Genomic DNA, 22,986 nt, shown 5'->3' on the forward strand with positions numbered 1-22,986 from the left:
TTTTCTGAATGTCTTTAAGGGAACCGTCCACACCGTTGCCAGGGGAGACCGTTGGTCCTTCTTATCCTGGGAAGATCCCGGGGCTTCCCAGGGATCACGTTCTCTGGACACAGCCCCCCTTGCCTCGTGATGCCCTCTGCCCCTCGTCCCACCCCCCAGCCTGGACTGATCGACTCCTCACTGAGAAGACACCCCTCACTCCAGGCAGCCTTTCAGACCTCCCTGGAGTGGGGGCAGGCATCCCCACCGGGTGCTGCCAGCTCTTGTGTCCACCCCTCCGGGCACGTCAGAGCTGCTCTGCATGGTAATTGTTCCATTATTTCATTTCTCCCGCCAAAACACAAGCTCTGAAGGAGGCAGGGGGGTGGTCATTTCCTCCAGTTGTCTCTCCAGTCTTTGGTGAACAGTCAACTCGGTAGATATCACTGAAAGAGGAGAGAATGAATGAACAAGTAGTCCAACCAACAGAGAGCTGCAGGTCTGCGGCGCTCACTCAGGCAGCCGGTGAACTCAGGTCCGGGAAATCAAATGTGTGTGTAAACCTGGCCACTGAGGTCCTGTCCACGCCCCTCATCTTTGGGCGTCTCCGTGGCCCACCCCAGGAGGGTGGACCCCGTGTGGTCCAGGCTTCACCCAGCGGGCGTCACCCGGCCCTTGAGGTTGGCCACCTTCTTCTCTGTCGTCCACACTCCTGAGTGGAGGTCAGTGGAGGCAGGTGGGCCTCAGCACTGGTGCCTTCTCCTTAGGGACAGATGCTGGGAGGACCGTGTGGTCGCCACCATTTGTCACTGTAATTTTGCTGAGTCCCAGGGCACTTGTGTGTTAGCATTCGCTGAGTGGCTGTTTTAGGAACTCTGTGCCCAAGGACGATGGATGGAAAATGCAGGAAGCGTTGACCTTTTCGTTTAGATCAAACAGCTCTTCTTCTTCGTTAATTTCACTCATTTTCAGCTGCAAGTTTCACTGTGCACACACCAAAGGCGAGGCGATAGGTGTCAATGCTCTCATAGAAGACGGGCTTCACAAACCATCAGACAAGGCCAGTTGGAGATCAGAGTCATTTTCAAACAGAAAGTCAGTTTATTTCAATGGTGGTTCTGCTGTTTTTCCATTTCATGGAATCCAGCCACAACTTGAAAATTCACTCCATCAAAGGGAAGCACCTGACGTGATGGGTGCAAATTTGATGAGAGTTCAACCTCTATCATACAGTTATTTGCTTTGTGGGATCATATAAATACTGATGAACCTTCGTGTTTGTGGTGAATGTAACACCCATGGAATTGATTGCAGTCTACAAAAATTTATAATTGTGTCCAAACCAACTGTCCCATCAGTTAAAATAGAAGTTAGACTTTATAAATGCTGATAGCTGCAAGAGTAATTGAGCTGATGTTGAATTTTTTTAAATACTTCGGCTTGGAACATGCATTTTCTCTTCTCTACTCATCATCAGATTTCATTCAAAGAATAATTTGTTAATCAACCTAAGTATCCAAAGATGATAAACTTTTTTCCAAAACAAGCCCCTCTTGGTTTTATTCTGTTCTAAATGATTTGGAAATAGAAGCAGTTTATTAGAATTTAATAGACTTAGTCAACAAATAGAACACCAAAAAACACAACCACAAAGCAAAACCGAAAGCTCTCAGCTTTGGAAACTTTTGTAGAGTTGCAGTTATTGAAAATATAGGTTATGAATAGGAAAACATTAAAATCTATTCCTACAAAAGCAAGGAAGGAAGAAAACACTTAAATGATGACAGCCCACAAGATGCTAATTTGAAAAAAATTACAATTTTATGAAGAAATGTACACATTAAGGATATTAAAAAATATATTCAAAGTGAAACATATTAAGAACAGACAAAGCTAAGAAATTGATTAGAGCTGGTGAATATGTGCTGAGAATAAACGTTCATATTCTCATTTTATCTTTACATAGTCAGTATAAAAAGGTTATTTTTTGTCCAAAAATATTGCTGTAATGTGTGAGAAGTGTGAAAGTGAACGTGGCAGTCACTCAGTCATGTCCAACTCTTTGCGCCCCCATGTACTTCAGCTCACCAGGCTCCTCTGTCCATTGAATTTTCCAGGCAAGAATACCAGAGTGGGTAGCCATTCCCTTCTCCAGGGAATCTTTCTGACCCAGGGATCAAACCCAGGTCTCCTGCACTGAAGGCAGATTCTTTACTGTTTGAACCTGTGTTTAGGTATGTTAATTGTGTTTTCTAGAATTTTTCAAAATTAAAAAAAATAGTTTTGAACATAACTATTAATAGATTTCCATTTTAATACCACCAAAATGCTCTTCAATAATTAAATATTTTAGAAACCACATTGTTGTTCAACCCCATGGACTGCAGCACGCCAGGCTTCCCTGTCCTTCACCATCTCCTGGAGCTTGCTCAAACTCATGTCCATTGAGTCAGTGATGCCAATCAACCATCTCGTACTCTGTCATCCGATTCTCCTTCTTTCACTTTTCCAGCATCAGGGTCTTTTCTAATGAGTTGGCTCTGCACTTCAGGCGGCCACAGTATTGGAGCTTCAGCTTCAGCATCAGTGCTTCCAATGAGTATTCAGGACTGACCTCCTTTAGGATGGACTGGTTGGATCTCCTTGCAGTCCAAGGGACTCTCAGGAGTCTTCAACACCTCAGCTTAAAAGCATCAATTCTTGGGCACTCAGCTTTCTTTATAGTCCAACTCTCACATCCATACATGACTACTGGAAAAACCATAGCTTTGACTAGCTGGACTTTTGTTGGCAAAGTAATGTCTCTGCTTTTTAATATACTGTCTAGGTTTGTCATAGCTTTTCTTCCAAGGAGCAAGTGTCTTTTAATTTTGTGGCTGCAGTCACCATCTGCATTGATTTTGGAGCCCAAGAAAATGAAGTCTGTCACTGTTTCCATTGTTTTCTCATCTATTTACCGTAAAAGTAATGGAACTGGATGCCATGATCTTAGTTTTCTGAATGTTGAGCTTTAAGCCAGCTTTTTCACTCTCCTCTCTCACCTTCACCAAGAGGCTCTTTAGTTTCTCTTCACGTTTTACCATAAGGGTGGTATCATCTACATATCTGAGGTTGTTGATATTTCTCCTGGCAATCTTGATTTCAGCTTGTGCTTCATCCAGTCTGGCATTTCACATGATGTACTCTACATGTAAGTTAAATAAGCAGGGTGATGATATACAGCCTCGATGTACTCCGTTCCCAATTTGGAACCAGTCCATTGTTCCATGTCCCATTCTAACTGTTGCTTCCTGACCTGCATACAGGTTTCTCAGGAGGCAGGTCAGGTGTTCTGGTATTTCCATTTCTTTAAGAATTTTCCACAGTTTGTTGTGATTCACATAGTCAAAGGCTTTGGCATAGTCAATAAAGCAGAAATAGATGTTTTTTTTTAATTCTCTTGCTTTTTCGATGATTCTGTGGATGTTGGCAATTGGATCTCTGGTTTCTCTGCCTTTTCTAAATCCAGCTTGAATATCTGGACGTTCCCAGTTCACGTACTATTAAAACCTGGCTTGGAGAATTTTGAGCATTACTTTGCTAGCTTGTGAAATGAGTGCAATTGTGTGGTAGTTTGAACCTTTTTTGGTCTTGCCCTTTTTTGGGATTGGAATGAAAACTGACCTTTTCCAGTCCCTTGGCCACTGCTGAGTTTTCCAAATTTGCATAGAAAGCACATAGCTGTCGTTGTTTTAGCCCCTCCTTCACTCTCCAAAGAGTCCTGGTTTAGATGAGAAATTATAGGACATGCGTCCTGAGGGCTCTGAGTGCAGTGGCTTTAAATCCCCAGCGTGATAGCTCCTAAACCCTCATCTGCTCCTTTCTGAAGGAACCCCGCCTGTTTTCATAATTGAGAACAATAGAACCTGCTGTTTTAACCATGTGAGAGGGGCTGGAGCAGAAGGAAGAAAGCACTACCCTCTTGGGACTGCAGGGGGCAGTCTGACTCAGTCCGTCAGGACACCCAGGGCCAGCTGGGAAGGACACTTCCTTCCAGGCCCCTCTGGGCAAGAGGGGTCAGCCAGGCAGCACCTCCTCAAAGACACCAGGTCATCAGGACTCCAGCCCTAAATGCCCTGGTCTCCCCCCAGCTCCCCTCCGCATTCCTAAGCCGAGCACCCCAACCTCACCTCTGCCCCTCCCCCATGCCCCCCAGATAGAACGCAAGACCCCTCCCTTCCAGCCAAGCCCCAGGTCCCGCTCCTGTTGGCGGTCTGCACTGGAATGGCCCACAGCCCCTTGAAAACCAACTTGTCACTCCCCGCAGGAAAGCAGGGCACTCTCTGTGGGATTTCGGTGAGCGTCTGTGGGGTGCTTTATCTCAGAACCTCGGCTAGCCCATCACACGTCACGGGAGCTCAGGAATTGGTAGCCCGTGTTCCTGTTTCATGCTCCAAGCTAAAATGACCTTTATCCTCAGCCTGGGGCCCCCTCTCCCTGTCTCAGCTAATGAACAAAGTCCCCTCCCATCCACCTCCTGGTCCCTCTGACACCCACTCTTCACACATCGCCTGATTGCCACCCACCTGGATTCCACCTCACATCTCACTTCCCCTCCCTTCCCATGTCCTGGTTTAGTCCAGACCTACTCAGTCTATTGCCTAGACCAGCACATCTCTAGTCATAATGTATGTGCCATGCTAAGTCACTTCAGTTGTGTCCGACCCTTGTGACCCCATGGACTGTAGCCTGCCAGGCTCCTCTGTCCATGAGGATTCTCCAGGCAAGAATACTGGAGTGGGTTGCCATTTCCTTCTCCAGGGGATCTTCCCGACCCAGGGATCGAACCCAAGTCTCTTGGGTCTCCTGCACTGCAGGCGGGTTCTTTACCACCAGCACCGCCTGGCGTAGAAACCACCCAGGGATCTCCTGAAGGGTGACAGGCCTTGCATTCCTAACAAGCTCCCAGGACCACCCTGGGGCAGCAGAGGCTTCCCCGCACACCCCCACAGCCCCCAACCCCATCTTGGGTGGCTCATGAAGGCTTCTAGTGCTCAATCACTCTGGAAACCTTCCTGGCAGCTCCTTGCTCAGAGTCAAGTTTCTCAGCTTCAGTCTGTGTGAGATCCATCACTCTGCATATATTTGGATTTCAAACATCTGGAATCTGGACTTAGGCCCCGGGAGCTGGCATCTTTGTTCAATGCCCCCAGTGGTTCTATTAATATAGGTTTGGGGAGGGGGGTTGTTTTGTTTTGGCTGCACCACATGGCTCGGTGCGGGGGGACTTAGTTCCCAAAGCAGGGATTGAACCTGGGCCCCAACAGTGAAAGTGCTGAGTCCTAGTCTCTGGACGGCCAGGGAACCCTGACGATGCAGGCTGTTGGTGGAAACAAGCCTCTAACAGCAGGCAGTGCCTTTAACCTGGCACTCGAGGGCCTTCTCAGAGCAGCCCCGTCTTTCTGCCTTTGCTCTTCTCTGCTTCTTCCTGTACTGGAGCTCCAGCAGAGCAAGCCGTCCGCTCTCTGGACAGTAGGTCGGCCTCCGCCTCCCTCAAGCCTCCGTCCCGCCCCGCTGTGTCCTGGACAGACCCTCTGGACCTGGCCTCTGCCACCTCCCCGGTGCCGCACAGCCCTCACCTCCCTCCCCTGGGGCTGCGGCCACAAGTCCGGAGCTGGGGGTGGGGTCTCGGAGCGGGGATACCCTGTTTCCCATTCACCCTTCCAGCTCCCTGGAGCAGCTCTAGGGCAGGGACTGGACCGTATTCATCTCCCTATTTCCAGGACCAGCATCTACCTGCCCCAGAGTCATTTCCCACAGGAGAGTATTACAAAGGCATCAGATGGAGTTAAGAGGGGCAATTTTAATCCAGGGTATAGCTGGCTGACTTTTGATGGGTGTAAAAACAAAGTCTGCTTTGTTGGAAATAAACCGTTTCGATGATCTCAGTTCCATAGAGCAGTGTGCCCCACACCTCGCAGTACTGAACATTTGATGGGCACGCAAGTACGGATTAAGTGCAAATCGTTAAAGTCCAGTGTGGGTTTAATTGCTGTTTGAAGCATTATTTTTATCAGGTAGCTTGTGTAAACCGTTTGGGGTGAACGGCCGGGGACTGGCAAGGCGTCATTGGTCACATAGTGTAAGTGCTCGGTTCCCGGACTCTAGGTGGTGGGGTTGATTTGAACTCTGGAAGGGCTGATGCTGAAGCTGAAACTAATCCTTTGGCCACCTGATGCAAAGAGCTGACTCACTGGAAAAGACCCTGATACTGGGAAAGATTGAAGGCGGGAGGAGGAGATGATAGAGGATGAGATGGTTGGATGGCATCACCGACACGATGGACATGAATCTAAGTAAACTCCGGGAGTTGGTGATGGACAGGGAGGCCTGGCGTGCTGCAGTCCATGGGGTTGCAGAGTCAGACACGACTGAGCAACTGAACTGAGCTGAACTGAGCTGAGTGTTTAGTGCCCTCTGCTGGTCATACTGGGCAAATCACCTGCTGCTCCCGGAGACACCTGCAGACCTCGTGGTGTCTGATGCCTGTTGGGATGGTCTTGTCTGGCCTCCCCTTAGACTGTTGAACATTTGGAAGAGAGGGTTTTTAAATTAGCCTATTGGTGAGCAAAATGTTCCACCTAGGAGTTCTGCCTCTCTGTGTTGTATTAAACCAGTTAATACTTTCTAATTAATTACTCTACAGTTTACTCAAATATTTTTTAGTGATCTCATTTCTTTTTTGTTTTCATTTCTTTATTGAAGTATCATTAATTTAAAATACTGTTAGTTTAAATTGCACAGCACAGTGATTCACTTTTGTATATATTCTTATATATATAAAAGATTCACTTGAGTTCAATTCAGTCACTCAGTCGTGTCTGACTCTTTGCAACCCCATGGACTGCAGCACACCAGGCCTCCCTGTCCATCACCAGCTCCCGGAGCTTGCTCAAACTCATGTCCATCGAGTCGGTGGTGCCATCCAACCATCGCATCCTCTGTCGTCCCTTTCTCCTCCTGCCTTCAATCTTTCCCGGCATCAGGGTCTTCTTTTTCAGATTCTCTTCCATCATAGTTTATCACTAGATATTGAATGTAGTTCCCTGTGCTCTATAGTAGGCCCCTGTGGTCCACCTATCTTATGTATAATAGTGTGTATGTTAATCCCAAGCATCTCATTTATTCCCCTTCGCCCCTTGTTCCCCTTTGGTAGCCATAGGTTTGTTTTCTGTGTCTGTGAGTCTATTTCTGTTTTGTAAATAAGTCCATTTGTATCGGTTTTTTTAGATTCCACATAAGTGATATCATGATATTTGTCTCTCTCTGACTTACTTCACTCAGTATAATAATCTCTAGGTCCGTCCATGTTGCTGTAAATGGCCTTATTTCCTTGTAAAAGGAATGAGTACCATTCCATTGTGCATCTGTACCACTTCTTACTTATCCATATATGAAGAGTATCGTGACAGCACTCAGTAACAATTTATTTAATGCACTGTATGCAGAGCTGCCTGTCAGGGGTTGAGAGCTTTTGCCTCCAATTGTTCTGGGTTCCATTCGGGGCTCTTGCATTTCCTCTGAACAGAGTTCAGGCCGGTTCCCCCACAGGGCCTCAGTTTCTCAGTCCTGGAGGGATAACTGTGGGGCTGGTACCCATAGAAAAGGTCTAGCACACAGTAGGCACTCACAGAATGCGAGCTGTTTTGTGTGTATGGCTCGCTTTCTAAATCTGAAATATATTTTGGAAAAAAAAGAGAGGAAGGGACTGGAAGTGCTGATTGGGACGATGGCAGTTGCTTGGGGATAATTGCTGTAGATGCGCTTGGAATGGTCTCGTTCTAATAGTGGTGATTGCCGGGAGATGATCGGCACTTTTTTGCGCTCGCTCAAATTACGAGGAACCCGTGTTTCTTGGCTTTGGTCCATTCATATTTCTGAGAAGGCTTCTTGCTGGGAAGTGCTGCCTGTGGGCCCGGGCACCCAGGCTGACCATGGGTGGGTTTATGGATGAAACGGGGGGTGGTGTCCAGGAGAGAGGATGCGCCTGCCATGGCAGCATCAGATCCCGCTCGGCAGGTGCCACTGCCCGCCTTCACCTGCAGGGAGCAGGCGGGGTTTAGGAGGGCTTTCTCCACCACACAGAGGTCACGTCAGGATTCCCAAGGGCCTGTGGCATCTTGGCAAACTGCAGCACCAAGAGGGAGTCGCGGGCGACATCCTGCAGGTCTCATGGGCGAAAGAGCCTTTTTCTCTATTGAGCCACGTCACGGTCCAGGCTTGCCCGGTGCATCCATCCATCCACACAACAGATACTTTCCTCTGCCCCAAGGTGCCCGAGTGGCTCTGCCAGATGAGCTGACCACCCCGTGCCCCAGGCAGGGGCTTCCCTCTGCTTCCCCTGAGAGCTCAGACCCGAGCAGAGCCAGATGCAAGGCTGTCAGCCCGGAGTCGAGAAGCTTAGATGAGATGATGCAGGAACACTGCAGGCCAAGTGTTCGGCTGCGAGGGGCAGCAACAGGAGGCCAGAACCTCATCCCCGTCAGCGCTCACACCTCACCAGGGAGGGGACAGAGCTGGGCTTTATGACAGTTAGTGAGGCTCTGGAGTGGGGACCGGTGGACGACCAGGGGCTGGAAGTATTCAGGAACCTTTTCCTGTAGCTCGGGTGGGAGGCAGTCCAGGCCAGCACCTGGGAATAAGGGCCAGGCTGTGGCTGCGGTTGTGACCACGGGGACAGCAGAGGTAGATCCTGTGCTGGTGGCCGGAGCCCCACTCCCGATCCCCCGGTCCTGTGACCACAGGCCGGTCAACCCGCTTCTCCCTGAGCCCGTGATCCTTCCCGAGGGCAGTGATGCTGCCGTGAGGCAGCACAGGAACACTCCGCCGTGTCCCGGCGGGCAGCGAACTGCTCCTACATGTTCAGCCAGTTACCGTTGGCGGCAATCCAGAAGCCAGGGTGAGCCGCCTCTTTGAAGGGCTGTGAAGCTGCTGCTCAGAATCCCAGACGGCGTGTGGTTCTCAGAGTCTTTTCTTCCCAGGCACGTCCAAGTTCTTGTTTGTCTCCTCTCTCCCCCTTAAAACAGACAAACAAAAAAGGAAACTAACCTGAACAGCAGGAGCGTCTATAACCTAAGGGTAGTCATGGAGTTCCTAACCAGGCTTGTTCTAAGTTGAAATTAATTCCCAAGTGCAGGTGGAAATCGTGCCGGTACACAGACCTCTCCTGCTAGACAGACCTCTCTGAAAGCACCCCCAGGCCACCCTGATCCCCGGTCCACCCTGTTTTTTTGTTTTTGTTTTTGTTCCTGGGTCCCTCTGTGTCTTCCTTGAGCTTCCCGCCTCGTGGAAGCTGGCCAGCCCCAGGTGGGCGGTGGCGAGTCCTCTGAGCCCCTCCTGCCTCTTCCAGGGTCGCTATGGAGCCCTTCTGTCCGTTCCTGCTGGCCGGTGTTAGCCTGCCCCTCGCCAAGGCTCTCAAGGGCAACGAGACCACCACCACCACCACCCCCACCGCTCAGAGCAACTGGACCTCCACGACCGCAGGTATGACCCCGCCGCCTCTTTCCCTCTGTCCTCCCGCCCCCACGGCCCCCTCCCTCTCCTCCTGATTAGCTTGTGAGGTGATGGGCAGGTAGGTGGCCTCCTCAGCCTGCTTCTGACGTTGTGAGTCTGTAAATCAAGCTGGCTAGGAACAGGTACCCAGGATTTGACTGGAGCAAAGCTGGGCACTCAGAAGGCAGCAGACATAAGCCCGGGCTGAGAGTCGGATCAGCTCCAGTGGGAGCAGGAGAAACACTCCACTGTGAGGGACCCAGTTGAGACCAATCCTGAACAAACACTGATGAGTCCATAGCAGGTATTTAAACGCTGGCATGACGTTTGATGACATTCACTAAGAAATTAATATTTTGGATGATGAGATATTGGTATAGTAGTTGGGTTTATTTAAAGGAAAATAAGAGACAAAGGTCCATGTAGTCAAAGCTATGGTTTTTCCAGTAGTCATGTACTGATGTGAGAGCTGGACCGTAAAAAAGGCTGAGTGCCGAAGAATTGATGCTTTCAAACTGTGGTGTTAGAGAAGACTCTTGAGAGTCCCTTGGACAGCAAGGCGATCAAACCAGTCAATCCTAAAGGAAATTAACCCTGAATATTCATTGGAAGGACTGATGTTGAAGCTCCAATCCTTTGGCCACCTGATGCAAAGAGCCAACTCGTTGGAAAAGGCCTTTATGCTGGGAAAGACAGAAGGCAGGAGAAGGGGACGACAGAGGGTGAGATGGTTGGATGGCATCACCAACTCGATGGACATGAGTTTGAATAAACTCCAGGAGTTGGTGATGGACAGGGAGGCCTGGCGTGCTGCAGTTCATAGAGTCACAAAGAGTCGAATACGACTTAGCGATTGAACAACAAAGCGCCTGTTACCTTTTAGAGACGCATACTTGAGTATGCAGAAGAAAGGGATAAGGTGCCTAGGGATGACCTGGAAAAGAGTGAGTGGCCGGGCAGGAGGTGGTCAGGGCTGTGGACCCACAGGGTTGATCCAAGAAAGTCTGGAGGCAGATACACAGGGGGTTCTTACTCTAGCCTGTCACTGATTTCATACGTTGGAAGTTAGAAAGGAGGAAAGGGAAAAGAATGCTGGATACATGTGGCAAGAGAAACATGCTAGGTGCGCAGACAGGGAAAGGAAGAGCACACGTCACATGGTCCCACGTGAGCGAGATGCCCGGCACAGGCTGATCACTGCGGGCAGCCGTGTATGAGTGGCTGACTGGGGCTGGGGCGGGGGACGGGGATTGACCACAGATGGGCAGGAGCGATCTCAGTGGGTTGGTGAAGTTCTAAAGCTGGATGCTGGTGATGGCTGCACGACTGTGAATTTACTAAAACACATTGAATTGCATGCTCAGAATGGGTATGTTTTATAGCTGGTAAATTTCACCTCCATAAGACAAAGTAAATGCTACGCAAAGTTAAAAGAAGAGCAGGGAAGGAGAGAAGAGGAGAAGCAAGAGCAAATGCTGCTGAATCGCCCACCTGTGTTCACACCCAGCTCTGCCGCTGAGCGGCTGAGTGGCCTCGGCCTTGAGTAAGTCGCTGCACCACCTCGTGCTTCGGTGTCCCCATTCGCAAGGTGTGATGATAGTACCCACTTCAGCCGGTGTCCCCATTCGCAAGGTGTGATGACAGCACCCACTTCAGCCGGTGTCCCCGTTCGCAAGATGTGATGATAGTACCCACTTCAGCCGGTGCTGAGCGGATTGACAGAGACAGCCGTGCAGGGGTGTAGAGCACTCCTCAATGTTGGCTGTTTGTAGCAGAAGACTGTGCTGGAGGTGGCCTATTCCCTGGCCAGACTCTCACCGCCCAGAGAGCTGGCTGTCCAGCATCTTTTAGCATCTCCTTCTTGGACGTGTGCCTGACACAGAGGGAGACCCCGCTGGGTGAGTTCTGAGCCCCCGAGGAGCTGATGGGAGCATCCTGGGCACCCCACGCCTCCCGGGTAGACTTGTAGGCCTGTGTGTGTTTGCTGGCTCCTGCCCATGGCGGGTCAGCAGGAGTCTGTAACCAGCGGGGGGCTGGACCCCCTCCCCCTCCCCCTGGGGCTGTTAGTCCCACCCGGCTGCTCCAACCCCACCCCGTCCTTCCCCCGAGACTCCCAGACGTAGCACTCCAGGACTTCTGTGATAGGGCTGGGTCAGGGTTCTTCAGAAAAATGGAGTCCACAAGATGTATACTTATGTCTATACTTATACTTATTACAAGGAACTGGCTCACTCGATTGTGGAGGCTGGTAAGTCCAAAATCTGCAGAGCCAGTGCCCTAGTTTCAGTCCAGAGACTGGCAGGCTGCTCTAGAAGCAGAAGGCGTGATGCCCCATTTGGAAGGCAGTCAGGCAGGAAGAATTCCCTCTTACTCACAGGGAGGCTCCGGCTTTTTGTTCTGTTCAGACCTTCAACTGATCAGATGTGGCCCACCCACCGTGAAGAGGGCAGTCTGCTTTTCTCAGAATAACAACTCAGACATTGATTCTCATCCAAACGGCGTCCCTCTAGAAACACCCAGATTACTCAGATATATTAACCAATTATCTGAGCACTTTGTGGCCAGTCAAGTTGACCCATGAAATTAAGCATCACGACTTGGTCATGGTGAGCCTTCAGGAAAACAGAGACTATCAACTTCCCTCCAGAAAGAGGTGCACCAAGGTGATTAGAGTTGGTACCATTCAGCCTGGGGTCAGGAGTTCAAGCCCCATCCAGCCTGAGGGCTTCACATGATTTCCTGACTTTGAACAAACCTCCTACAAAGGCCCCTGAGAGCGGGGAGAATTGAGGTTCCCTGCTGACCTAAGTCTCCGGCCAGGAGAGCAGTTCCAGGTGCCTGACCTGGATCTTCGGCAACTAGCAGCACTGTCTTCATGTTGAAACTCCAGAGAAATCCACAGCCACAGAAAAGAAAGACCAGAAATGGCAGCAGATAGAAACTGCATTCAGCACACTGCCTTGCTCCAAGCTGGCCCTCTGGGTACCGGGTCACTGGCAAGCACTGCAGCTGGGACCCTCGGGACAGTGCTTCCCAAGGCCAGGCAGAGAGAAGCTGGCCTCTGCTGGCCCAGGGCTCAGCAGCTGCAGGATCATTTAGCAAAACTTTTCAACCCAGCAGAGCATACTTTGCCCCAAAGTAGGGAGGAAAGGCCGCAGTGGTGTTGATGCACCTGGAGGTGGCAGCAGGGGCACCACCAGGGTGACTGGCTCCCCAGTCCTAGGCTCACCTAGAAATAAAATGACCGACTGATAACTCAGCTCTCTGGGGCAGAGGCTTCCCATGTGGCGCTAGTGGTAAAGAGCCCGCCTGCCAATGCAGGAGACATAAGAGACGGGGGTTCGATCCCTGGCTGGGGAAGATCCCCTGTAGGAGGACATGACAACCCACTCCAGTGTCCTTGCCTGGAGAGTCTCATGGACAGAGGAGCCTGGTGGGCTACAGTCTGTAGGGTTGCACAGAGTCGGACACGACTGAAGTGACTTAGCACACACAGGGCTGAGGCAGAACCAAGGGGCTTCCCCACCCACCGCCGCCCAGCCCTGCCTCACAGGGCCGTCCATCCCAGTGGGTGGTCTGCACAAGTTGAAGTGTGCAGATGCACTGGTAAGGCCTGAACTCCCAGGACAGCCCCCGACTTTTAATCTCCAAGACCAGATTCCTGCACACCAGCGCACACACATGCACACCTCTCAGCTGTGTGGGCATTTGCACGAACATCTGTCCACACCTGACTTGGAGTACTGGCTGCATAGAGTTGGGCGAGATTTGGGGGGAAGGCTGCCCCAAGTAGACCACCAGCCTACTTACCTCCGGGAAAACCCCCCTCTGCTCCCCCTGCTTGGACCCTCAGCCCCACCCAGTCTGAGCTACCTCAGTGTGAAGTGAAAACAGAAAGTGACTCAAATTTCCTCTTAGTCACCACACCGACTTCCCATGCAGAGCCCATTGGTGGCCCTGGGTGGGACACAACCCAGCCTGCGGAGGCCCAGGTTGGCTTTCAAAACTGCATTTAGATTGAATTGCTCACCGATATTTAAAAATCCGATCATTTTTACATAAAAATGGAGATTTCTCCTTTTGGTGAATTAGAGAATTAAGCTCTTGAGCTGCATCTTTCCTTGGTCCCAGTGGGTTGGGGTTGAGATACATCCAGTCCAGCAAGACAGCCACGCACACCCCCAGCTCTCCCGAGCCCCCCCGAGCCTGCTGGTCCCTGGGGGTCCGCACCTGACCTCTGCCTTCCAGAAGAGAGGCAGCTGTGACATCTGACGGAAAGCCAGAGCAGGGAATCCCGTTTGCCACTGTGATCGGTCACTTCTGTCCACATGCACAGCCCCTCTCTGGGGCCTTGGGCCATTCAGCCCCAGTCCTTGCGGGAGTGCCCTGGAATGTGAGGTGCTCCTTGGGGAGTGAGGGCATTTTGGTGAGGAAGGGGACATCCTGAGGAGGCAGGAGCAGAGTCAGCGTCAGGGGAGAAGGTGGGGTCTGAGGGTGGCAGCCAGGCCACCAGAGCCTGCTGGAATTCGGGCTTGGAGGGCAGGTCGCGGGTAGCCATGTTGTGTCCAGAGATGGGGGAACCTGCTGGTGGAGGTAAGGGGTGAAGGGGGAGCAAGCGTGAGTCTGGGCAGGCGGGATCAGGAGGCGGGATCGGGAAGCGGGATCAGGAGCTCGTAACTCTGAGAGGCCGGCTCACCACGTGGCAACAGGTCTCTTTCTAGCCGAAGGTCAGGCTGCTGGCCTGTGCCCTGAGCTCGTATGGAGGCCTGGGGGGGCTCCTCACCCATCCTGGGACAGAGCAGGGGACGTCTGCACCCCCTCTGTCCTCCATCTTCTGTTATGGGGAGCGTCAGGTGCGCAGGACCTGGGGAAACAGGCCAATGGGGGTCTGGGCCCTCCCTACCCTGCAGCAGGGGGCCTCGGGCCAGTCAGGTAACCGGATCCCTGGATTGGGCTCTTCTCAATTACGTGCTGGGCATCTAAGTGGAGGCGCCTGGGTGGATACCAGCGACCAGGATGGTGGATTGCCTGGCAAACCTGTGAAGCAGGGAGCCAGCGTCCAAGATGAGGGGCTCTGGAAGGAGAGAGCTTGCAAGCTGTGTAAAGCGGGGCGCTGTTGTCCAGGGTGAAGGATTGTTGAAGGAGAGGGTTTACAAACTGTTAAGTGGTTCTGGTATGAGGAAGAAGGGTCCACAGGGAGGGACTGCTTTGCAAATTGTGAAGCTGGGCACTGGTGTCCAGGAAGAAGGGCCGATGGGGTGGGGGCTAACTGGTGGCCTGTGAAGCGAGGTCTGGTGTCAGGGAAGAGGGGCTGGTGGGGTGGGGGCTGCTCCGCACACCGTGAGCCTGGTGCTGGGGGCCGCCCCCTGCCCAGACCCCCACTGCCCTCGGGTGGGAGTCCTGACAAGGGGCCCGCCCCCCACCAGGCCCCCCGGCCCCCGGCGCGCCGCAGCCCCTGCTGGCCTGGCTCCTGCTGCCCCTGCTAGTCTTCCTGCTCTTTCTGCTGCCCGCCGCCTACTTCTTCAGGTAGGAGTGTCCGGGCCGCTGACTTGCCCCGACCTGCTGGGGAGGAAATGATGCGGAGAGGGAGGCCGTGACTGGGGGCGGGCGGGCGGGCGGAGCTGGGCGGCTGAAGGCAGGGCTGCGGGCAGGGACCCGGGACCCGGGCGGGCAGCGGCTCAGCCATGAGCAGCAGAAGCAGCTTCTCCCGGCTCACCTGGTGGGTATCCCCTGCTGGGTATCCCCTGCTGGGTCACCCCACGGCCCTGGGCTCTGGGCTGGCTCCCTGGGCTCTGGGCCAGCTCCCTGGACTGACCCCCTAACGGTCTGTGTCTCTAAGGTTCCGGAAGCAGAGGAAGGCGGTGGTCAGTGCCAACGACAAGAAGATGCCCAACGGGATCCTCGAAGAGCAAGGTAAGGGGGGGACCCGGACGGGGCTGGGCGGAGGTGTGCCTTCCTCGCAGCTTAACATTTAAACCATAAACCCCTCCAGCTTTGCGACTCTCATCTGGCATTACCTGGCATCATGCTGTCTTTTATAATCAGTGCTTCCCCGTTTCAGAGCTTTCGTCATTTTCTCTCCGGTGTGAAACAGACGTTTGAGGCATTTCAGTTTGTGGCTTTGGAGGGAGACGGTGTTCCACATCCTGTCGTTTTTACAGGATTTTGAAACATCTAACATTTATCAGGGAGTCTTAGATCAGCCTTCGATGAGACGGGTGGGCTCATCACCAACCTTTTCAGAAGGGCCTCCCTGGCCCCCGAATCCGCACTGCTTTTCAGGTCAGATGAAAGAAGGGAATTGACGGAGCAACGCGGAGGGTCAGGGGCATTCCCTATCATTTTTTTTTTAGGTTCCAGATTCAGCTACTGACTTGTAAATGCCCCTTTACAAAGGCACATTGGTGTTCTTCCCATGTGCTGAGATGTCCGAGAGAGGTGCGTGAGGCAGAGGCTTTTAAAAATACCAGTTCACACCAGTGACTACGACTTCCTCAGTCAGCTTGCTGCTGACTTGTTCCGTGGTTTGGGGGGACAGAAGTGCTGTCAAACTTCACCTGAATTGCAGAACTGACCCAGGACTCTGCAGAGAGTTCTCAGCAGCGAGGAACCTCGGCCAGATCCAGGAGGGCAGTTTTGCGGGGCTGGGGGAACCCGCGACCATGCTTAGATGATGGCACATGGCCTCCAGGCCCCTCCTTCCTGCCTCCTGCTCCTGCCCTGCCCGCCCTAACAGCCCGGATGGGGTGAGGAGGGTGTGGCTGGCGAGGCCGCCTAGCTCATTCTGGAGTGTCCGTCTCTGGGAGGGGTGAGCCCTTGGGGGCAGTTCTTGACGGGGCGTAGGAACAACTCTGCAGGTGGGGACTGGCCCTGCCGCCAGTGACAGCAGAGCGATGTGGCCTCGTGGAGGGCAGCGGCTCGTTCTCCAGGACGGGAAGCACATGCCTCGGGGGTCGCTGTCTGTCTCGCTGAGTTTGTGGAGGCAGCTTGTCCAGGGACCCCCTTGCAGTCTGGCCCTTCTCCTTTTCGAAGCCTCTAGCCCCTCCCCCTCAAAAACCCAGGGGTGCTTTCTCTTATTTCTCCTGGAGCTGATGGGGTTTGAGTAACTGTTGCAAAGGTTACTGTCGCTACCTTTGTTAACCAGGACTATCTGTTACAAAGATAAGGCTATGGGGGCCTCCTAACTGGACAGGTCCCCAGTAGTTACCAGTTTATGCCCATGGGGGCCTCCTATCTGGACAGGTCCCCAGTGTGTTACCAGTTTGTGTCCAGAAACCTGTCATTACTCAACTCTGTTCCAAGCCTGGAGTGTGAAGGTGCCTAAGCCCTTTGTAGAAGGAGCAGGGGACAGACGGAAAGACAGGTAGGTGGGTGGGTGAGTGAGCTGGGAGGATAAGGCATCTCTGGTTGGCAAGAGCAGGTAACACCAGCCAGAGGGGGCCATCTATCCGTCACGACAAGTGATGAGGGTATGTTGTAGGAGACAGAGCTTGCCTTCAGCTGCTCATGGTCTGAGAGGAACATCCCTCTCCAGCTGCATCATTCCTCCAGAAGGTTGTCCGTCTGTCTGGTTAGTAAGTCACTGGCATATCTGGGAGCACGGCTCAATGGCCCCTGTTTCTGTTGACCCCACAGAGCAGCAGAGAGTGATGCTTCTCAGCAGGTCCCCGTCGGGGCCAAAGAAGTACTTCCCCATCCCCGTGGCACACCTGGAGGATGAGATCCGTGCCCGCTCGGCAGATGACTGCAAGCGGTTTCGGGAGGAGTTCAATGTGAGTCTGGGCCCTCTGTCTCATCATGTGGAAGGGAGCTGGGATGTGGGGTGTTGTGTTACAGGATAAATTACCCCAAAGGCGCAGAACGCTCACGTCCACCAAGACGCAGCCCCCGAACCAGGGTTCCAAGGAAACCTGATTTCTGCCGCAATGCCCTCCGCTGACCCTCATCCCCGTTGATAAGATGAGACGGTTGAGGGGGAGCTTCAGAGCCTCCTTCCAAGTCACACACCCTGAGCGATGAGTTCTGAATCAAGTAAGAAGGCGGCGCCGTTATCCCAGTGATGTGCACGACCAGGGCGAGCAGACCGTGGGTGACAATTTGACGCTGAGAGCTAAGGAGCCCTCGGACCACCCTGCACAACCTCAGACAGTCTAGAGGGCGGCCGTGAGGGGACATCACCCTGCCTCCACAGCCCTGTGATTCTGCCCGAGTCAGGGTGTTGGTCCTGCTACCGCTGTTTTCGATGAACTTAACAATGGCAAAATGAACGTCCCAGGGATGGGGAGCCTGGTGGGCCGCCATCTATGGGATTGCACAGAGTTGGACACGACTGAAGTGACTTAGGAGCAGCAGCAGCAACAATGGCAAAGCTAACTAAGATGAATTTAACCAACTGGTCCAGCCGGCTGGTAGCAAACAGAGCCTCCTGTCAACAAAAATACAAGTGTACAATAATGACGCCTCCCCTTGAGTTGCTAATATTTAATGTCCCATGAATTGTGAAGCTGCTAGACAGATAGATGATAGGTAGAGAGACAGGTAGAGAGACAGACAGACAGCTAGATAGACAGACACATAGAGAGATAGACAGGTGGGGGGATAGGTAGATACACACACAGATAACAATAGAGGGATGGAGGGCCAGGTGGACAGATAGACGCTTGGGTGCCCAAGCAGACAGACAGACACTGGGAAAGGCTGCTCAGTGTTTATCCCTGGTCATGTTTGAGTCTCCGTTTATGCATCTTCCTCATTTCGTAAATGTCCGCGCGCCGGCGTCGAGCCTGAAAGTGGGCGGCTTTGCAGCAGGAGGGCCGCCTGGTCCCAACTCTGCCTGTGCCGCCCGGCCCCGACACGCCAGTTCGCCTCCTGAAGCCAGTTTCCTTCATCATGAAGGACCCGGGTGGGAAGATGCCTTAATGACCTCCCAGGTCAAACGTGAGGCTGGGACTTTGTGAAAAGCAAAGATGGTACAAATGTGGTCTCTGAAGACGGGGTGACTCCGGCTGCAAACAAGTGACTTTTCACCCAGAAGCAGCCCTGGAAGGAACAGCAGGCTGTTGGTGCATTTAGCCTGTACTTTTGGCTTTTTTTCTTTAACACAAGTCCTCCTTTGCCTTTATCTTGCTTCCTTTTAATTGTTTCCAAATGTGTCCCTTTTTTGGGGAAATTAGGTCATAGTGAAAGACAGCTCCAGGCAATATTGTTTTGCAGCCTCAGCCTGACAGCAGAAGTTAATTCTCCAGTTTTCAAAATGACTATCCAAGTTGGCGGCTGCAGGACCGCTTCCCCACCTCCTTTCTCGTCCCGTTTCCTCTGGTATTTGTGTTTCTCCACGTGGAGGCTGGTGACTGGCCTTGCAGAGGGAGGGCTGAGTCAGAAGTCACAGGCTGAGCCACAAATCTCAGAAGTTAGGGCCCGAGGAGAGAGTCAGGCAGGTAAGGCCCTTGCCCCAGGTGCAGTGTGTAAGGGGACTCCAAAACACCTATTGTCTGGATAGATACTATTTTCATACAGCTTTTAAAAATAGATCCAAGCCATCCTGTGGAACAAAATACAATTAATAATTGTAAATAAAGACAGGGTCCCCCTGGTGTCTCCTCTGACCCCAGGCTCCGACGGGGCTGGTGACCCCACCGTTAATCGACCCTGCCTTTATTTAGTAGTTTGATATTTTGGTCATCATGGATTTGTGTGTGTGTGGGTGTGTGTTAATTTAGGGGTCTTTTAGACGTTGAAATCAAACGTGATTTTTCTTAACCCCTGGGTTCTTTGGAATGCTCCTTTCCGCTTTGCAACCAAAGTGAGCACCTTGCCCTGCTCACCCCACCGCTGCCACTAAGCAGCCTTCCCGGCCACCCCCTGCCCACTGCCTCTGCTCAGGGAAGGGCCAAGAGGGAGAGTCGAGAGGTCGGAGTCCAGAGAGGACGTGGAGTCCAGTCCTGGCTCCGGGGGACCCTGAGCAACTGCCCGCCCCACTCTGGACCCCAGTCCTCTCCTCTCTCAAGTGAGCGGGCAGCCCCTGCTAAGAGCATCGCAACCCCCACGACCTGCCCACGCGTGGCTCCACAGGTACCCACGCTTGCCATGGGCGCACACTCCTCTTTTTCCTTTTCTCGCCCTCTGTCCTGAGGTCCCCACCCAGAATCTGTGCCAGGAAACGGATGGGTCTCAGAGTAGTTGATCCAGAGAAATTTGGGCTCGTGCGCCTTGGCCAATCAAAGGTGACATGAATTTGAAGTTAACAAGGCCCTGGCTCTGGGAGCCGTTTGGAGGGGTGGTGGAGGTGCTGAGGCAGGAGGCCGGCTGCCCACGTGCCTGCTCAGGCCTGCTTCTCGCCAGCCTGGAGGGCTTGGGCAACGTGGGGCACCTCTGCCTCGATTTCCTCTCCTGTGAAACGAGGCCCTCCCCACCCCTGCAGGAGTGTCTCAGCCTGTGAAAGAGCTAAGGCGTGTGTCCCGTGTCTGCAGGAGAGGGGTCTGAGCACCATCCTGCTCAGGACGACTTCTGTGACGGTCCAGTCAGCTGTCCGCTCGCCATGGTAGAATGCTGAGCTCGCAAAGGCTGTTCCAGGCCCCTGGTTGAGTCCTGCAGGTGTCCCTCTCCAGATAGCTCCTCCCAGGAGCCTCTGTCCCTCCCCTGCGGGTTATTTCAAGCCCAGAGCCTGGAATTGACCTAACCCTAAGTGCTGCAGGAAGGCCCAGGGAGGCGCCCCGAGGGGAGGGCCCGGCACGTACGCACCAGGATGAGGGAAAGGAATGTGTGCGTGTCTTTGTGTGTGACACACATGTTCCTTGAGATGAAAGGAAGGAAAGGAAAGGAAAGTTAGTCGTACAGTCGTGTCCAACTCTTGCGACCCCATGGACTGTAGCCCGGCAGGTCCTCTGTCCATGGGATTCTCCAGGCACGAATACTGGAATGGGTTGCCATTTCCCTTCTCCAGGGGACCTTCCCGACCCAGGGATCAAACCCAGGTCTCCTTTATTGCAGGCAGATTCTTTTACCAACTGAGCTACTATGAAACCTCACCTCAAACAAACCAACAACCCTTTTCAGCCAACATACATAAGAGAACAATCGATCACAACTTACTTATCCGTCAGGGGCCACAGGCGTGGCACTCACCCTGGGCACAATGGCAGTGACCCAGGAATGGCAGAGCGCCCCCCAGGAGCCCCCGTCTTCGTCCTGAGGCCTCGGAGCTTAGAGACGCGATTCCCGGGTGGCTGACGGGGAGGAACGCTGGCCTGCTCGGAGGGGCCGTGCTTTCCGTGTGCTTGGAGACGGGGTGCGGGGCCTGGGGCGCTTTGCCTACTGCCCGTGTGGCCCCCTGTGCTGCCCCCCTCGGAGTCGGGATGTCACCCCGTGTCCCGGCTGTGTTCCTGGGTCATGGCTGGGGTGTCACAGCCCAGTTCATCCTCACTGCTCAGACGTCTCCAAGCCACTCCTTCAGCCCCGCCCTACATACCCCTCACCTTCCGAGGAAAAGGGAGGCTTCTTTTTTTTTTTTTTTTTAATTAATTAATTGTAGTAGAGCATTCTTAGAGCAGATTTAGGTTTACAGAAAAATTGTGCAGAAAGTACCAGTTCCCATACACTCGTTCTCCCCGCACGGTTTTCCCCAGTGATGGCCGTCTTGCCTGAGTGTGTTACATTCGTCACAACTGTTGAATTAATATTGACTCGAGATCACAGCTGCAGGTCAGATCAGAGTTCCAGAGTTGCACATTCTGTGGGTTTTAACTAACCCATCACATCACGTGCTGCCCCTCTCCCTGCCATGATGGTCTCATGACTCTTTGATTTTCAGGGCTGGGGTCAAAAATAGCTTTGAGGTGCAAAAGAGAAGACTCTAGAACGTGGTAACACATTTCGTGTTGAGGTTTGGCCAGGAAGCTCAGTGTTAAGAGCTCTGATGAAGAGCCAAGAGCTCCCTGCGGCAGTGGAGGTACTGGCCTGGCGGAGGCCTTGCCCAGGCGCCCACTGGGCGGGCCTCCACACTGACCTGGGCAGAGCCTCCGCCTATGGCCGTTGGGCATGGAGCGGGGAGAGGACACGGGCTGGCAGGGGCTGAGTCAGTGATGGAGAAGCCCCCGCCCTGGGAGAAGGGGGCCCTGACTCAGGACTTTGACCCCAGGCTGGGCCCTAGTCTCCTGGGCACTGACCACTGGCAGCCCCTGCTTGTCCCCACACTTCAAGGAAGATAGTGTCCTTCTCGGGGTCCAGGTGCCAGCTCCAGGTCCCCTCCCACTGTCTGCTGCTTGCCAGGCAGGTGACTCTGGACAATTCCACAACCACCTTGGGCTTCTGTTTGCTTATCTACAGAACAGGAGGGATGGCTTAGTGTCACCTGATACTGGGTGGGTGGTGAAGGCCGGTGATCCAGCCCTTCCCCAGTCCCGGCCCATCGAAAATACTCGATAAACGTTAACACTACTTACTCGAGTCCCAGTGGCCCCTGGTTCACCCGACGGTCAGGCTGGATGATGAAGGAGGTTCAGAAGGCTCTTTCCCACTGTGCTCTTGGAGAAGCACCACACCCCCCGACCCCGAGCATGGACCCTCCCCAGCAGCAAGCAAACGTGGGAGGAGGTGTGGCTCCAACAAGAGCCGAGAGACTCTGAGTGGTGGAAGGAACTAGAAGTCAGGATGGAGGCTCGTACTAGCAGAGCCCCCAGACCTGATTTCCCTTCAAGACAAACGGAGGGTTAGGGCGGAACGTGCAGGCCCCCTGGGATGCGGGTAACTGCGATGCTGACGGGGGGTGGGCCCAGGTCTGCGTTTCAAGGAGCCAGCAGCTATGTCTGTCCCGCTGGCCCACGCCTCATCTTTAGGGGAGGACGGTCCTTCACCTCACCCTCCTCGTCCTCCAGCCCCACCGTCTGTGTCCTCACCCCTGGATCAGAGCTCTGCCACGGCCACCTCCTACCTCCCTGAGCTGGGCCTGCTCCAGACCAGGGCTTCTGGGTCCCAGGGGTTTGTTGGCCACGCAGGCCCAGGGGCGGCCTGGATGCAGTTCAGGGTCCAGCTATGGGTCATCACTTTGTCCGCATCCCCGTCGGCCCCAGTGAACAGGAGGCCTCAGGAAAGACTGGCCTGTGTGTCCATCACAGCCCCTGCCCAGGGCCGGCCCAGTGCCCAAGGCAGAGGATTCTCTGGGCAGGAGCAGAGGGACGGGCAAAGCCCTGGAGGTAGTTTGCTCAGAGATCTGTTCTCTTGATTCCCGAGCTTGGTAGGGAGACTCGTAGATGAGGTGCTGGATTCTTCACGTTTAGTGCTGACTCTGCATTTTCTTCTAGTCTCTGCCGTCTGGACACGTGCAAGGAACTTTTGAACTGGCCAATAAAGAAGAAAACAGAGAAAAAAACCGATACCCCAACATCCTTCCCAGTAAGATTTTATTCTTTTTTTTTTTTACATGATCGGTGGCGTTCTGACAACACTCAACTTTGCTTTACAGCTCCTGGTGATTCTGCC

The 22,986-nt window shown here is 53.2% G+C and overlaps 1 protein-coding gene across 6 annotated transcripts in view; it reads left to right on the forward strand.

The window, feature by feature from the left end:
* PTPRE (protein tyrosine phosphatase receptor type E) overlaps nucleotides 1-22,986 on the forward strand; it is a 179,250-nt gene that overhangs the window by 125,179 nt on the left and 31,085 nt on the right. For 5 of the 6 annotated variants that reach the window (XM_086377859.1, XM_086377854.1, XM_086377855.1 and 2 more), the window contains 5 exons: nucleotides 9,368-9,501; nucleotides 14,937-15,036; nucleotides 15,350-15,423; nucleotides 17,146-17,282; nucleotides 22,809-22,899. In XM_086377859.1, coding sequence (XP_086233985.1) covers nucleotides 9,375-9,501; nucleotides 14,937-15,036; nucleotides 15,350-15,423; nucleotides 17,146-17,282; nucleotides 22,809-22,899 — 529 coding nt within the window. In that variant the 5' untranslated portion in view covers nucleotides 9,368-9,374. Of the gene's footprint in view, nucleotides 1-9,367; nucleotides 9,502-14,936; nucleotides 15,037-15,089; nucleotides 15,230-15,349; nucleotides 15,424-17,145; nucleotides 17,283-22,808; nucleotides 22,900-22,986 lie in introns of those variants that run through there. The other variant, XM_086377858.1, reaches the window with a different exon arrangement.

The sequence above is a fragment of the Bos grunniens genome, chromosome 26 (assembly GCF_055505025.1).
Source record: "Bos grunniens cultivar Pamir isolate PY7600 chromosome 26, Bosgru_T2T1.0, whole genome shotgun sequence".
In the NCBI taxonomy this organism is placed as follows: Eukaryota; Metazoa; Chordata; class Mammalia; order Artiodactyla; family Bovidae; genus Bos; species Bos grunniens.